Raw genomic sequence first — 17398 nt, 5'->3', positions numbered from 1 at the left:
TATATATATATATATATAGGAATAGTCGGAATAGTCATATAAAAAAAAAACATAAAACATAAATAAGAACAAACTAACATATTACAACCAAGAAAAAAAAAACTCTCCTTCAGTTTTACAAAACACTTTATACGAGGATATCTTTGTAAATCTGGATTATTAGTTTTGTAAATACTTGTCAACTTACACAATACTTTTTTGTAATTTCAATAATAAACTCATAATAAGCTGTCAGATTATAGTGACTAACCCTGAACATAACCACCTCACAGTTCGAATCGCTGTGGCTTCGCCAAGCTAGGTTCGTAAGAACTGGGCAGCGGAGGCTAGCCTCCGTTGAGCTTAATAAGCGTTCCTATAAGAATCGATTTTGCTTTTTAAACTGTGCTGGTGTGCCGTCAATCATTTTGGCCTTCTAACTGTTGATTTGAAAAGGTAACAACTGGCAACACTGACAGTGACGATGTAACTTACTAGGCTAATTCCAGGTAGCCCCGTTTAAGTCGTCAGTGGCGCGGTAACATAAATTTAAGTGCGCTTCAAAAATCTAATTATAACTTAAAAAAAAAAAGAATTTCAGGAAACATGCAGTATTGCCCCTAATAAATTGACCCCTAGTTAAACCTGACTTACATCCCTAATATCCAGTAAAGCATAACACTTCGGTTGACCAAAATGGAGGGCGGCGCGACGAGGAACATCCGTAGAATAAAACTGGCGTCTTATAAATGCAATTTAAAACCCTCTTCCCCAGAAATATGCAGATATCTCGAACGTGAAATGTAATTAGAGTAGTCAGATATATAAGTTATCCCGACCATAAGCGGTCCGGGTAACTTCATAACGCGTCCCCGGGGCATACTTTTATTCTTTCAGGCAAAATAGAGACCGGGAAACGGGATTAGAGGCGCGCGGAGCGGGGGAGAGGCGAGGGACGACGTCTGAGGGATGATCCTGCCGGGGCAAATACATAAATTGGTCCGCGGAAACGCGCTGACGGCGACGTTTTCGAAGCGGGGCCCTCCAGAGCAGAAGGTGCTCCCGAATTATGGTTAATGGCCCAAAAAAATACGGCGGTAATCGGGCCTTCGACTGGCGCTCGAGCACTGGTGTGGGAAATATGATTTCATTACTTCCTCTAACTCGGTTATATTAAGAATAAGGTTATGTTTTATAATGTATATATTCGGAGCCGCAGCAGGGACTAATGTAAGTAGGGGCGACGAGACAGCGTGATGATAAAGTTTGGAACAAAATTCATAACTTTTATACTAAGTGAATTTAAAAAGAAAACGCCCAGACAGCTCGATTTTGTTCTCGGAAGATGATTCTATTGTAAACAGGTGACTCAGAAAAGCTGCAAAGCCACTAAATTTGTTTTTTCTTATGGAACACCCTGTATATTTTTCATATTCGACTTAGTCCAGTCACTGAAGACGAAAATAAGGTAAAAGCGCCCAATTTCTTCGGATAGCATGGGTTTTCCTGAAAATTTGCATACAAGCTCATCTGACCCCCCACTTCAAAAGTTATAACTGTCTAGATGTGTGTTTTTTCTATTTAGGGGTGAAAACTACCCTTGCACGAGAAAAATGCGAAAATCGCAGATTTACGTATTTTAAAGATTCAATTTATGTTCAAATATGTTGAATAAAGATACTTTCATGTTTTTTAATATTATTTATGAAATTTAATTACTTTTCAACCCTTAAAAATCCTTAAAAACTACCTTTCCATAGTAGACCAGGGTCGATAATTTTTGGATCCAAAAAAAATTATAGTAGGATGAAACCCATTGGAAAAGGAGGAGAATATAACAGAAATGAAAGGAAAAATAATTTACGGTCGATCTGAGGTCGGGAAGGGGGGTGAGTTTTTTAGGGTAAAAAACGGTTTCCCTTGATTTCCGAAAAAACTACAAGTCTTATGGAAAAAAGTTAAATGGCAAAGTGGTACGATCTACAACTTTTGTATTTACACTTTTTTCACATAACCTCAAAATTTATGTGAAAAATTCAATTAACCAAGTTTTTGGTTTTTTTTTTTCTTTTACAAAAAAATTTTTTGTGTCACGAAATTTGGTGAAAACTTACCTATTTATGTCCCAAACACGCTGTAATTTTTTTTATTTGAAATATTTATTTTTTCACCTTATTTTTACTTAATATCGAAAAAGCACCCTAATTTTCAATCGAAAATTCTCACGTCAAAATATCTGCTTTTTTAAAAACGTCGGTGGGCTTTTTCTTCGTTGAAATCTCTACTTTCTTATGGTGTAAAAAAAAATATACATTACTATGGTAAGTTTTCTCAGGAAATGCAAAGAAACGAAAAAAACTAGAATCCGAAAATTTTTTTCTAATATGTACAATTTTGAGCTAATGATTAAAATTTACACTTTAATTACTCGAAAAACGTAAGATTCCATGTTACATTGATAAACAAAAAAATTACAAGTGGAAATATACTATTATAATTAACAACCAAATAAGTTAATAAAGTTAATATTTAATAAGACATCTACAATATTTTGAGAAAGTTGTAGAATCTTCTTTAAATTATATACGTAGATGCCTATTTATTGCTATTTTAAGATAACTTATATACCTCAGTGACCTACGGAAAATTTTAGCCCATCAAAAGGTATTTCATTGAGAAGTGGGGGAGGGGCTAGGAGCCCGTTTCTTTGCATTTCCTGAGAAAACTTACCATAGTAAAGTATATATTTTTTTACACCATCAGAAAGTAGAGATTTCAACGAAGAAAAAGCCCACCGACGTTTTTAAAAAAGCAGATATTTTGACGTGAGAATTTTCGATTGAAAATTAGGGTGCTTTTTCGATATTAAGTAAAAATAAGGTGAAAAAATAAATATTTCAAATCAAAAAAATTACAGCGTGTTTGGGACATAAATAGGTAAGTTTTCACCAAATTTCGTAAAAAAAAAATTTGTTTGTAAAAGATAAAAATAAAAAACCAAAAACTTGGTTATTTGAATTTTTCACATAAATTTTGAGGTTATGTGAAAAAAGTGTAAATACAAAAGTTGTAGATCTTTTTATTACCTACAACTTTGCCATTTAACTTTTTTCCATAAGACTTGTAGTTTTTCCGGAAATCAAGGGAAACCGTTTTTTACCCTTAAAAACTCACCCCCTTCCCCTTCCCGACCTCAGATCGCCCGTAAATTATTTTTCTTTTCATTTCTGTTATATTCTCCTCCTTTTCCAATGGGTTTCATCCTACTATAATTTTTTTTCACTTTTTACCATTTTTGAAGGCTTAAGCACTGGTCTATAGCCAAAAAAATATAAAAAAAAATCCTAAAAATTATATGTGAATATGATGATATATTTAATTCTTTTTAATTTTATCGAATTCAAGGCCTCGGCCAATTTCCGAATGTACACATACATATACATGTGAACTCGGATAAGTGTTCCAAGTACAATTTTTTTTATGAAAAACGACATTAAATAATTTTTTGAAATAAATGCCATTTTCTCGCAATATCTCGCTTGTTATTTGAGATAGACCCGTCAAACCTTACATCACTGTATTTGTAAGAGAAAGCTTTATCCGAATATAAAAAATATACAGGGTATTCCATAAGAAAAAACACATTTATAGGCCGTTCAGTTTTTCTGGGTCGCCCTGTAAACAACCCTCCCGAGAACAAAATCGACCTGTCTCGGCATTTTTTATAAATCACTCAGTATAAATGTTATAAATTTTGTTCCAAATATCATCACGCTGTATTTTTTCAAGTCGAAAAATGCATCATTCGATCATGATGGACTGAATTCTACACAAAAATAGAAAAAATAAAGATAATTTAGATGTAGAAACTGAATAATACTGGAATAATTTGATATATACCGGAGGAACTGGAAAAAGTCGAAATAAACACACTTAACTCGCTCTAGGAATAAATAAACAATTCGAGAATGCAAAAGGACATCGCGTGTCCGTACGATATGTTTTCAAAAACTTCTTCAAAATCCTGCTAAAGAAATGAATTACAAATTTTGACATTGAATGAATTGACTGAATCCAATTTTCGCTTATTTCTGTAAACCAAAAATTTCACATAACCCCATAGGAAAAAATCCGAGGGGTTGAGATCACATAATCTTGGTGGCCAGTTGACAATAGCATCCCTCCCATCCAGGAAATTGTTATTACAATTAATCATTTCTTTGACGAAATGTGTCCCACCATCTTGTTGAAAAAAAAAACATTGTCTGTATCAACACCTATCAGTTTAAACCTAAGATATTCTGTTGTCATATCCCTGTAACGCTCTCCATTAACAGCAACACGATTTCCATCATCATCCTCGAAAAAATAAGGCCCAATCACGCCTTGAGCCCAAAAACTACACCTTCTGGTGGTATAGAAACATCCTCAATAACTTGAGGATTTTCATCAGACCCAATTTTTGCAAAAATATTTTTCTTCAAAATGTTCGACGCAGATAATGATCAGCTGGCCTCAGTTGTTGACTAATTTGGACCCTACAAGCCTTTAGATGAAGACCGTGATGCAAAATTTGCCACAGTCGTCTGAGGAAGACAAATAATAAGAGAGAGGTTCGAATCATCTCTTACATTCTGTGTGTTACAAATTGTGTTAAAATATCAGTACCGTAACTTATCCCTCAAAAATCTGCAAGATAATATTAAACAGCTCATAATGACTTGAAAATGTCAACATCATATTAAAAAGTGCATTGAATGTTAGACAAAATATTCATATAAAAAGATTTTAAAGCCGCTACATGAAAAAAAATTGGATTGGGTATGGTCCAAAGAAGTAGAAATCGAAACATGTATAATAAATTTACTGTACAGGATATAGAAGGCAAAAGTTAGGTTATGTTAGGATTTTAGTTGATTCTGGGGCAGATATTACCTCCACCAAAAGACATGGGAGTTGGAAGACCACTTCGATGACGGAAATGAACATTTCGGTCTCAATTGAGAACAAAAATTCAGCTTGAAATACAGTATCTTGGAAACTAGTTGAATTTGATAAACGTCAAAGATTATTCAACTGTACTTTTAAAGTGACATGTTGTATATTATTCCTTATCTCATCAGAATATTTTTAGGAATACAGTAATATAAGATTTGATAGGTTTACCTTCAATGATAGTAATTTTTTTTAGATTCAACTAATTACAATTTCTGCTTCGGTCTTTGAAGCTCGTACTCACTTTTAAGAAAATAATTACTTTTTAATTTATCACCGCCGGGAAAATTAAAACCGATGCTTCCGAATAACTTAATAACGCGTAATTGATGAATTAATTAACACAATTACGGTTAATTAATCCCAATTTTTCTCCAGAAACATTAACTGGTACGCTTAACAGACGCCGGTTGTTCTTTATGGTAACGAGAAGGGGTTCGTTTAAAGGAAAGCCCCTGTTTATAAATCTCTTTAATTTGCCACTTTTCGGGCAGAATTGGTTTCTTAATTTTTACGTTTATGATTCTAGCGTGGTAGGAGGGTGGATTGCAGTCGTTTGTTTCGTATTTTTCCCTTTGCTGCACGTAATTAACGTTCACAGAGAACTTGCCAGCCAATTTAAGGTCACTAAAAAAGGTATACCGATTGGCTTACCTACTCTTGTAAAACAAAATATTTTTAATTTTTCGTAAAAAAGTCACTCTTTATAAAAATATTTGCTTGTCCTGAAACTTGGAAAACCAGTTTCAGAAAACTAAAAATCTATACGGGGCGTTCACAAAATTGGAAAAACCAAAATTACCTCAAGAGTAAAGAGACTTTATTTTAAGGACTACTACAAAATATTATCGATAAAAGTTGTTTCTAATACTCAGGAAAGCTCAAATATGGAATATCGACAAATTCGGACGAACTTATAAAATTTATTCTTTTTCATATTTCTTATGCGTGAAATTTTAAAATTCTTTGGACATATCGACACCCCTAATTTAGTATGTCATTGTCTGAAGGCTTTCATTTTCAATTAAAAAATTAATAAAGATGATAAATCTATTATTTAATTGATTTTTAGCAAAAGTGACAATTTCAATCATTCAGATCACAATGGAAGAAAAGTCGCAGCGGTTTGAACTCTGAAGGATTTTCGAAGTAAAACAAAAAAAACTATCTTTAGTCTATTTGCAAAGTTATCTCAAGCTTGGCGTAAATCCTTAATAAAATTTGACAAAATTGTATACAGGGTGATTCAAAACTTATCCAAAAATATTTGGGAATAGATGCAGCATGAGAAATGGAATCAATATCGTAAAAAAATTTTTGTAAAATCCTTATGGTTTCCGAGAAAAAATATATTGAAGTTATAGTACATTCAACCACTACATAGCTAGACAACTGTAGTCTCTAGTATCATTCGCCACGTGGCCTCAGCGACTCCGAATACTGAAATCGGATTTTGCAATCGTCGTTGCGATAGTATTTACCTGTTATCTGTGCTGTTTACAATAGATTTTTAGTAGTTAGTGTCAAAAATGGGTAGTTAGTGTCAAAAGTGGTTTGCGTGTTCTCGGAGTTGATGGATATCGTTTTAATTTATGGTGAAGCATTTGAGTTATAGTGAAGCAAGACAACATTTGCGTTAGTTCGTACAACGGACCCAAATGTGTTTACACGTTGGTGGATAAAATTTTGAACAATTGTTGTAACATCGGGTATGTCAAATGATTTTATTATTTAAAAACACAAATTAATTTTATTAATTAATAAAGGCAAAAGCAGTTGAATTTGCCGATATAAAATAGGTGCGATAAAATTCTATTTACATATTTCTTTCCTTGCGAAAGTTTTTGTCCGTTTTTATCATATCGCCATGCCGGTCGCATTGGGCGAGGTCAGGTTTTACAGTGGACCAGTTTCCAGTGCCGTGCAGAAGTGTATTTTTAAATCATTTTCGACCTGCCCTTTTTGATTTTTTGTCTACAAAATTGTATTTGTAAGGGTCCCCTGTACATTCAGAATTTTTTTTTGATAAGTTCTGGATCACCATGTATATGTCAACATTTGGCCGTAGAAAAACCTTTTTGTATGCATTATTTATAATTTTTTTCATTTTAATACATTTTGAATGCAATTATATAAAAATAAATCGATTTAAATGTAGTATAGTAATTATAGTATATTGAGTTTTCATCAGTTAAAATAAATACCTCTTTTGAAAGCATCACTATTGCACTAATTTTTTTCTGAAAGCGTTGTATTTCAAAAGTATACTCATAAATTTTGAGTTAAAAATATTAAAAATTACGTTAGTTATGAATTTTTGAGTTAAAAAACTCATTTTTTCCGTTTTTTTTTCAAATGCGCATTTTTTAACTAATTTAAATGAAATTAATATCTATAAAACCTGTTCTACTTTAAAAAAGATGTATTAAACTACTTCTGATAATTTTTTTGCAAGAGAATATTCAATACCGACCGCAAAACACGCGTGTGAATGACCCGGAGGCCAAACACCCAGCGTACACGAGAGCCTTATCTCAACACTAAAGTTTCTCGGGTAAGTGGTGTCATTTAAATTTATACAGGGTATTTATCCTCTACTTAGCCTTGCTCTTTGGTAATAGTGATATGTTGCGACATATTTTCTGTAAACATATTAATATTTTCATTCGTAATCTGACTACGGTCCTGTTAAACTCTGCACCGCCCTAAGCCTAATTATGAAACGAAATTTTTCAGTAAGGACTATTGTTGCAACAAAAACAAACTCTGTGATATTCTTGCAACCGACCGATATTCCCTTTTCAGGATTTTGACACGACGTACTATAATAAACAGGACAACGCGTATAGTACCCCAGACAAACAACGCTCCCATGAAATCGGACGAAACCCGCGACTTAATCGTTCGAAAACAACGCCCACTTGCAGCCCCATCAATTCGTTCTCGCATAATGCAGAAATAACCAGGCGATTATTAAATGCAAGCACAATGGGGCGGGCGATGAATTGTTCCCTCGCACCAAAACGTTAACCTGCGTTAAATTAGTTCGAATTGGAAATAAATCACGTTAAATTCTCTGATCCCCTTAGCAGATAAATCAAACGGTATGGTGTTGTAAGCAGCTACGTGCCCGGGCGACCCCTGCCGGGGGGGTTGTGCGTTCATTTGGCGGCGTCGACGCCCGTGTTGATTTCTCTTTCCAGTCTAAAAAAAACGCGAGGAAAAACATGTTTTTGTTATTCACAGTCGTAATCTTATAATTACGACGGATACTGTGCTCTCACCAGGATTCCTCAAATCTCAGACATACCAAAACATTCCATCTCGCTACTCCTAGAACTAATCCTTTACAGTTTTCCTCGTCAAATTTTATTTGTAACGGTTACAATCGCCTTCAGGACAAATTTGATATACAGGGTGTTAAAAAAGAGTGTAAAATATTTCAGGAGGTAATAGTATGAACCAAAATAAGCAGAAAAGTCTTAATAAACATGGGTCCGCAAAGTAACGGTTGCGGAGATATGGACCACTATTCGTTTTTCAAACATTTTATTTTATTAGGAATAAACCGACAAAGGAAGCTTTTAACAAACAAAAAACAAAGTTACAGAAGATGTTCAAAGTGCCCTCCGTCCATTTCCAAGCAGGCACGACATCTTCGTCTCAACGATATTCGAACTCTTTCGAAAACACCCTCCTTGGTTTGGATTTCTTGACACTTTTGATTAATCCGTAGCTGCAGCTCTTCCAGGCTATTTACAGGAGTACCATACACTAATGTCTTCAAATATCCCCAAACAAAGAAATCTAGAGGGTTCAGATCAGGCGATCTTGGAGGCCATAAAACAGGTCCGGCCCTTCCTACCCATCTATGTGGAAAAGTTTGGTGTAAATGCTCTCTAACGGCCATGGAAAAATGAGCTGGAGCACCATCATGCTGGAACCACATTTGTTGCCTCTGATTCAAAGGAATGTCTTCCAAAAACTCATACAGTGTGTTCTGCAGAAAGTTGAGGTAAGCAGCGCCTGTTAATCGGTTTGGTAAAACAACAGGACCTAGAAACCTGTCACCTACAATACCCATCCAAATGTTTAATGAAAAACGTGCCTGATGTCCAGATTCTATTAGAGCATGAGGATTTTCGTCGGCCCAAATATGCGTATTGTGAAAATTAAACACTCCATTTCTTGTGAACCCGGCCTCATCAGTAAAAAGAATGTTTGCAAGAAAACGAGGGTCTTCAGCATCATGACGTAGAAACCAGCGGCAAAAAACCAAACGTGCTTGATGATCATTTATTGGATTTAAGGCCTGTACTCGTTGCACATGGTATGGATAAAGCAGTTGCTCGTGAAGGATTCTCCAAACAAGAGGACCACTAATTCCTACCTCGGCTGATATTCTCCGCACACTCGTACCTGGATTCTGCTCTACCAGTGCTAGAATTTCTTCTTCTGCTCTAGGAGTGGATACCGACCTTGGTCTTCCGGATAAATGGCACTGTTTGCTCAAGGAACCGGTATCACGCAATCTTTGGTGAATTCTTCCAAACATGCGTTGTGAAGGAATCTGGCGATTTGGATAAGCGTCAACATAAAGACGTCGCGCCTCGGTGGCGTTCCCATTAGCACGACCATACATGAAATGCATGTCTGTTAATTCTGCGTTAGAGTAACCAGCCATAGCGAAAGAAAACTTTTGCACTGAGAACAACTGCAAATACGTACTGTTTATTTCACTAAACATCAACCAACTATTATAAGAACAACGTTTTTGGAAAATAAAAAAGGGGCTAAAAAACATAAAACATTCCATATTATTGAGACTTTTCTGCTTATTTTAGTTCATACTATTGCCTCCTTAAATATTTTACACTCTTTTTTTAACACCCTGTATTTTGTTCAAATAACTTGAAAAGTATTAAGAATTTCACAAACATGCAAAGGATCAAATTTGTAGAGCATAATATTCTCTGCAAAAAAGGTATTTATTATTTTTTTCGTACAGTGCGTTATTTAGGAGATATTTAGGAATTTACATAAAATGACGATTCTTATGCAAATCAGACAGAATAAACGTATTTTAAAGCGTCGCTGCACTAAATATGCGACTACTCTTTCGTTTGTTGATGAAAATGCATGAAACAAAGTTTGTACGAAAGGAGGAGCTTCAAACTTTCCTTCTATGTGCTATTTTATAGGGAAAAATTATTACTTCCTTCAGAAAATTATGTGGGATCGTCGCGAGTAGGGCTTTGCACTTTTTTACAAAGTTAATGTGACAACTAAAACCAAGTAAAACTAAAAAAAAACATAACCGAGGTATGAGATGCATTTTGTATGAATCCACTCCCGTACAGAATATATTTTTTAATGTCATCTTTAAATACAATTTTGACTAGGGCGTTGGACTTTAAGGATTACAATGTAAATAAACCAAAAAGCAGATTATTTCCTGATCATTAATAAATATTTTTGTAATTTTTTCAAACTTCTGATTAATTCCATTGTAAGTAAAGAAGATGCTGAAGAATTCCTTTTGCTTCTAAAAATAGCTTTTATTTGCTTCCAGTCATTCCTCTCGAAATACCTAAATGAGGCTTAAAAGATTTTAAAAAATTATCATTGCCTGGATGTCCTTGACATAACTAGTAATATTGTAAAAACACAACGGATATATTATTACAGTCGACTATATCTTTACTGAATGTATGTTTTTAAACGGGTACTTTTGCTGACATTTTAAAATTGCATGAGTTGTAGGTACCTCTGTTTAAGAAAGAAGATGACTGCAATAAAGTGGAAAATTATCGTCCTATCTCTACAATTCCTGTTTTCGAAAAAATTGTAAAAAAGAATACTATACTAAAGCAAAGTCTCTCCAGTTTTTTTTTTAAGTAATCTTCTTTTAGCCTTTCCCATTTGCCCATGCTCTCTGAACTAACAAAATTTATTGTTATGGGACTTAAGGAAGGTTCACATTGTGTTATTACAAACTGTCATCTAGCCAAGGCTTTCGACTGTGTTTCACATAATATATCAATTAAAACATTGGAATATTATGGGATAAGGACATTACCCCTGCCAAAAAATTTGTTCCAGTTAATGATATTCACTCTGATATTCAATTGATTCGGTACGGAGTACCACAGGGCTCCGTACTAGGACCACTTCTATTTTTAATTTGTGTAAACGATTTCATACATTTTATGCCGCCAAAGTATTGCATTTTCTTTGCTGATGACACCACTCTGTTAATAAAAGTGTCAGTGTGTCATCAATTTCCTTGATGGACTCTATTTTTGTTATTAATGAGATGGTATTGAATTGGTCAATGCAGATAAAATTCAGCAATTGTTTTTGTTTAATAAAATGGCCAAAAATAATATTAATTCAATACATGTTTTGAGAGCAATTATTAATGAATGTTTATCCTGTAAATAATCTCTGTGTGAAATTGTCAAGCTGAATAGAGTTAATTAGACAGTACGTAGGTTTCTCAATAATGACATTTTAACTGGTGTCTGCATGACCTTACCTGTGGGGTAATTCCAGTGCTGCTGGAAAGGTTTTCCGCCAACAAAAGAAAATATTTCGCATTCTAGCCAATGCTCATCTCCACGACCACTAGTGTCTTCATTTCGTAAAACTTGCTGTAATGCCCTTAACTTTTTTATTCATTTATCAGTCTTTTAAGCATATGGAGTAATAAGAAATATTTTAGTGTACAAGGCAACCTTACAGTTATAATACAAGGAGAGAAAATTAAGCAAGATCTCCTAAATTGAATGGATCCTTTTTGTACTTCATTAAATTAAAAAATGATTCATTAAACTTGAATATATATAATAAACTTAGTAATTAGACCATTACATTCAAAAATGAAAGCTTATATTACAAAGGTTATTACTCTGTAAAGGAACCAACATGATTTGACGTTTAATGCATAATTTCCTAGAATGAATTCTCATGAAGTGCACTATTCTCCTCCCATTGTATTCTCACATTTCATTGTATTTTTAGATTCCAGTTAAGTCCATCTCTACACGGCACAATATTTATTGAACATTGATAGTTTCACTCCAAATTCATTTTATTACAAATAATAGCCTCTAGAGCCTAAAGCTTTGTCTAACCCAGTAACAATATCCATCTCCCGGCCCTCTATGCGTGCCGATCTGTACTCTTGCTCCAATAAAAACACTAGCAACAAATCACGTCGCCCTCCCGCTACTCGAGCTTACTTCATTACACCGTTTATATCTATTGTGTATGGCTCTGATCTGCACTTATGAAAGATATAGTGCCTTATAGAAACGGATAACGAGCTGGCGCGTGGTGAGCGCCAACCCCATAGGTCCTTTGGCTCTTTTCCGGCGGAAAATATGTTCCACGGCGATCCCGCTGAAATGTTATAAAGGACGAGATGGGGAGTGAGTGTTGACATATTTCTTGCAGTTAAAAATCATATAAACAGGAAACTACAATTTTTCTATTTCGTAAGCTGATAAAATAGTTTTGTGGAAATTGTATTGTGTCGTTCATTTCGCATATTATTCCAATATGTACTCGTATACAGGTTCGGAAAGTCCCCATGGTTCATCGGCCGTTACATGAGAACGATAAAGTAAGTCATAGAAATCCGTCCGATAGAGAAGGATGGCTATAATGAAGGCGTCTCATAGTCCCGGCCGTTTTGCTCTTCCACAAATAAGATTCACTTCCACTTGTACTTTGTTTTCGTCGTTTGCCTTTTCTGTAATAGATGTCACTACTTATACAATTCCGACTTTTGTGGAAGGGCGAAATGGACGGTGACTATGAGAAGCCTTCATTATAGCCATCCTTCTCTATCGCACGGATTTCTGTTACTTACTTTATCGCTCTCAAGTAACAGCCGATGAACCATGGGGACTTTCCCAACCTGTATATTCCAATTGAAACGTTCTGCTGTTACAAGCCCTGCTTATTGTGTACAAAAAGACATTAGCAGAGACATTATACACATTTCTTTCTGGTTTGTGACGTTAAAGATGACTCATGTGTGTCGCTGTCCGTTCTTTATTTATTAGCCGCTTTATTGGCTGAAAACAGCAAAATTGTGACATTGTAATACTTCAGATGTAAGTAAGAAACGTTTTCAGCATTTCAACTATTCAAATGGCTCTAGTTTTCTAGTTTGCCTTCGCAGATACCATAACATTCCTTTTGTAAACCACAAAGTAACTAGTTTTGCTAAAAATCCCCAGAGAATCGTTAAAGGGGACCAGGGAATGCACCGCTGCAAGAAAACTTGCAATATCACCCCAGGAAGCTATTAAGTATCTATAATTCAAACAGCACACCTAGACTGCCTTGATTGATGATCTACTGGGTTTGCTCCACCTCTTGCGACTGTCGTATAATCGCTCTGTCATTTTTCAGCAAATATAGCTGCTGTAAGGGTTATCTTCCTTTAATTTTGTATATCTGTTTATGTTTCGTGAGACTTGCACTTAGAAGTTGAGTGATTAATCCTTAGGATTGCCTCAAAGGCAATCTGTCTGGGGCAAGCAACCGGAAAATGTAGTTTGCTTATGAGCTACTCCTGAAGTTGGTGAAGATTACCCCAAATTAATAAATATACTATTTTTAAAATTGTATATTTCTTGTTATTAGCTGTTGTTTTTTTTAATAATACTACGATTCAACATCAAACCTATGCATTTTATTTTTGTCACATTTTATAAATTTTATTTAAAAAAAAATCAGTAGAGTATATAAAAAAATAACCTCAATTACGCACTTAAAAAAATCATCAACTAAATCTTCCCCTTGTTTCAGCTCATCTTCGACGAGTTCAAAGTGGGCCGCTACGAAGCCTCCGCCCTGGACGGCTGCCCCGACGGCTACATGCAGCTCAGCGAGCTGGGTCGCCCCTTCACCGGCGGTTCCTGGTGCGGCTCCTCCTCCGGTCCGGCAGCTTACTACAGCGAAACCTCCACCGTCACCGTCACCGTCAAGCTGTTCGGCTCGCCGCAGATACCCTTCGCCTTCCGCCTGCGTTACCGCTTCGTGTCGCGGAGGGAAGCGGTGGTCCGCTTCGGCAGCCCCACCGCGCCTCTGGAACGTGGCCAAGTCGCCCCAGGCACGTACTGTACGCGGCAGTTCGAGGAGTGTTACCGGAAACCGTGTAGACTGCAGTCCCCGAATTATCCGGGCATGTATCCACGGAACGTATCCTGTTACTGGAGCTTGAGGCAGAAGTTTGTGCCGACCTGCAAGCATGCGATGATAGCGGTGAGGCAGGAGGCAGCGCATAAGATGCACATGAAGAGGTCCATCAACGTAGCCGGGCTGAACAAGACAGCTAGGGCTCTGAGAGCTTGGAGGGACTGCACTGGAGAAAGGGATCATTTGATTTTCTACGATGGAGGGTCCACGAACGACCCAGTGCTAGCCAAGTACTGTGGAGGCGATTGGCTTCCAAGAGTGGTTTCTAGAGGTCCTGAGATGCTGGTAGCGTTCCATTCTTCACCGTTTAGTATACCTCTGCATTCGCCGCCTTCTCATTCACCTCTAAAAGGATTTGAGCTAGACGTTGACGTCATCTTCGCCGATTCTGACTCCTTGGATTATTCCCGACACAGCTTGAAGTGTGAGTTTGATGTTAACGCCACAAGCCCAGACAGCGACGAGATTTGGACGGGAAGAGGAAGGAAAGGTAGATTGATTAGTCCAAAGCACTCCCTTCCCCCTAACACCACTTGCACTTACATATTTCGAGGATATCCTGGGGATCTAGTGTGGGTAAGTTTCATTTCCTACAGCCACAGAGCATTGCTTGTAGGAGAGAGCGCACATGCTTTGTTAAGCAATGGTTCTTCAAGTGGTTGCTCGACAAGGTTAAGAGTCTGGGACGGCAACACATTAATCGAAGATAAATGCGATGAGCCTCCAAAACTATGCGACCACAGCGCCCTCAGCAACTCTACTAGAGTCACCAGACCTTGCTCTGTGGAAGAAAGTTACTTATCCACTGATAAGTCTTTGGTGGTTCAGCATCACACAGAAGATGGTACTGCTTTGCACCCTGCTTCATTCAGATTGAAATACGAATTCGTAGACACAAGAGTAGGAGGTGACACTTGGCCTGACAAGGAAGACGAAGGACCGTGCCATAGAGTGTTCAGGAGACAGCACGTAGGAGAAGTGACTGCTCCAAGAAACATCTTCCTCTACGGACGAGGCGGTGCTAGAGACTTGAACTGCGTCTATAGATTCGAAGTGAGTGCAAACGAGAGAGTAAGGATCATCCTCAACAACGCGTCGTTCGGTCTTAACCCTTCCTGTGAAACCATAAACGATCCTCATACCGGAAGGTACGCGTGTGAACACTACTCGGGAAACCGTATCGCGGAGTTAAGCATCTACGAGAGACCGTGGAGGGATATCCGTATACCCAAGGCGTGTGTCTGTGACAACTCCACCTTATCCAGTAAACCTATCGTGTTCATTTCATCCTCGAGAATCCTAGAACTCCAATTCACTGCCAAAGACATGAACATCACCGAGGATTTTACCGTTATTCACTTCCACGCGTTGTTTGAAATAGTGAAAATGCCTGACTGTCCTAGAACGCATAGACTACGAGGAGATGGGGGTGACGTGCAGTTCAACAATCCTCCTGTTGAGAGATCAGACAGCCTTTGCACCGGAATGCCTTGGTTGGTGGAAGCGAGATACAACAGGAGTTTGTTCTTGTTGAGTTGGGGGGCATTCTTACCACTTAAACCGCGCCTAGACGAGTCCACTCGCTGTCCAACCTCCAACCGACTGATGATCTACTCCGGACGACCTCCAAAACTCGTAAGAGTAGTGTGTCCAGCTGAACCAGAAACCAAACTGCTGGCCATCCACATATTTAGCGAAGAGTGGTGGGGAGAATCCTTGGCCCACGCGGTACAGAGACCGCCAAACTTCCTAGTGGAATGGATAGGAGCCGAAGCGGGAGTGGCGGCCTTCAGCTGGCTGGAGATCACCAGGTCGAGATCCTCGCTGCTCCAACAGCTCCAAGTCCCCGTCAACGCGAGTGCCAACGAGACGGACCTCGAGTGCGCGTACAAGTGTCCGGAATTAGATGCGTGTATCAGTGCTTCGCTGTGGTGCGACAGGAAGAATCACTGCCCCTCGGGCCACGACGAGTCGGAGGTGGAGTGCGGCGCCACCTCCAAGCTGCTGAACTCGCTGCCGCTGCCGGCGCTGGCCGCCGCCGCCGCCGTCATCTCCTCCATCGTCCTGCTCATCTGCCTGACCCTGCACCGGCTGAGAGCCAGGCGCCGGCGGAGGCTGGCCAAGAAGAAGCTGCTCACAGGCCCCAGGCTGCTCGACCCTAGTTTAAATTCTTGACATAAGGCGCCCCCTGTAGAATATATACACGTGGATCGGGAAACCACCGTATGAGGTCAGGTGTTCACCGGTCCGTCCGTCCCTATGCTCACTTATTATCTACCGGTGCCTTTCAGTGGTTTACAGCGGCTCGCCGCGGCGGCGTCACATTCTCCCGACGCCCAGGGCAGTTAGAACTGCCGAATAAAGGGTTCTAACCATCGTTTTCCACGTAAAAAGTTTCGGGAATACTCGAAATAAATTAGAGATAATTGGTGCTTTATTAGAAGATATTCCTCTCATTTGTTCCTTCTCGTCATATGTTGTCTTCCAAATTAACAATAGTACGAAGACACACAAGAAATACTGTATGTATCTCGGATGGGACCTATACCACCCTAAGTATTTAAATCTCCATCTTTCTCCATTTTTTTAACTGCAAAAAACCTCAAGACTTGAGCAAGTCTTTGGACAACCAAGATATACCATAAACTCCACGAACATGATGTGCCGACTCTTTAACAGACCCAAAGTGAAACCTGGTTCTTGACAATTAAAAAATGGGGAACGATGGGACATTCCACATAGCAAATTCTATTTCTGGGTGTCTAAATATATGGGGTCATATGGGTTTCATCGGTGGAACAGACAAACTTTTTGTGTGCCTATATTTTCTTCTAGATAGAGGCTATTTCACTCTTCTGTGGTTCTGGTAATATCAATAGTACAAAAATGTGTTTCAAAAGCTGTACCCAGTCATCCTCCGCATTTAAATTTTTTGTTTGACTGTGCGAGATGTCTCAATTTAAACAGAGTGATATTTAATTAATCTACTGCACACCAATTAATGATAGAAAACTTAGAGTTCATCAGATTGCGGTTTTATGAACCCATTTCCGTGTTACTTTATGTCTTTTATTATTTTATGTCCGTTTTTTTTTCGGACTTAATTACTTCACATCTGCGTTCACATCAGCGATTGTGAAGTAAAAGCGGATGTGAAGTAAATGAGTCTATAAAAATTAAAAGGATCCGAGTTAAAATAATATGGCAACTA

The 17398-nt window shown here is 37.8% G+C and overlaps 1 protein-coding gene across 1 annotated transcript in view; it reads left to right on the top strand.

The window, feature by feature from the left end:
* The window catches only part of LOC108905141, a 164828-nt gene extending 148466 nt beyond the window's left edge, over positions 1-16362 (top strand). The window contains exon 5 of the mRNA XM_018707921.1: positions 13798-16362. Within this exon, the coding sequence (XP_018563437.1) occupies positions 13798-16362 (2565 nt within the window). The remainder of the gene's footprint in view (positions 1-13797) is intronic.
* Positions 16363-17398: the final 1036 nt, after the last annotated feature.

This window comes from Anoplophora glabripennis, unplaced genomic scaffold (assembly GCF_000390285.2).
Source record: "Anoplophora glabripennis isolate ALB-LARVAE unplaced genomic scaffold, Agla_2.0 scaffold15, whole genome shotgun sequence".
Taxonomy (NCBI): Eukaryota; Metazoa; Arthropoda; class Insecta; order Coleoptera; family Cerambycidae; genus Anoplophora; species Anoplophora glabripennis.
Note: the sequence above shows the minus strand (reverse complement) of the source record. Positions and strands in the feature narration are given on the sequence as shown.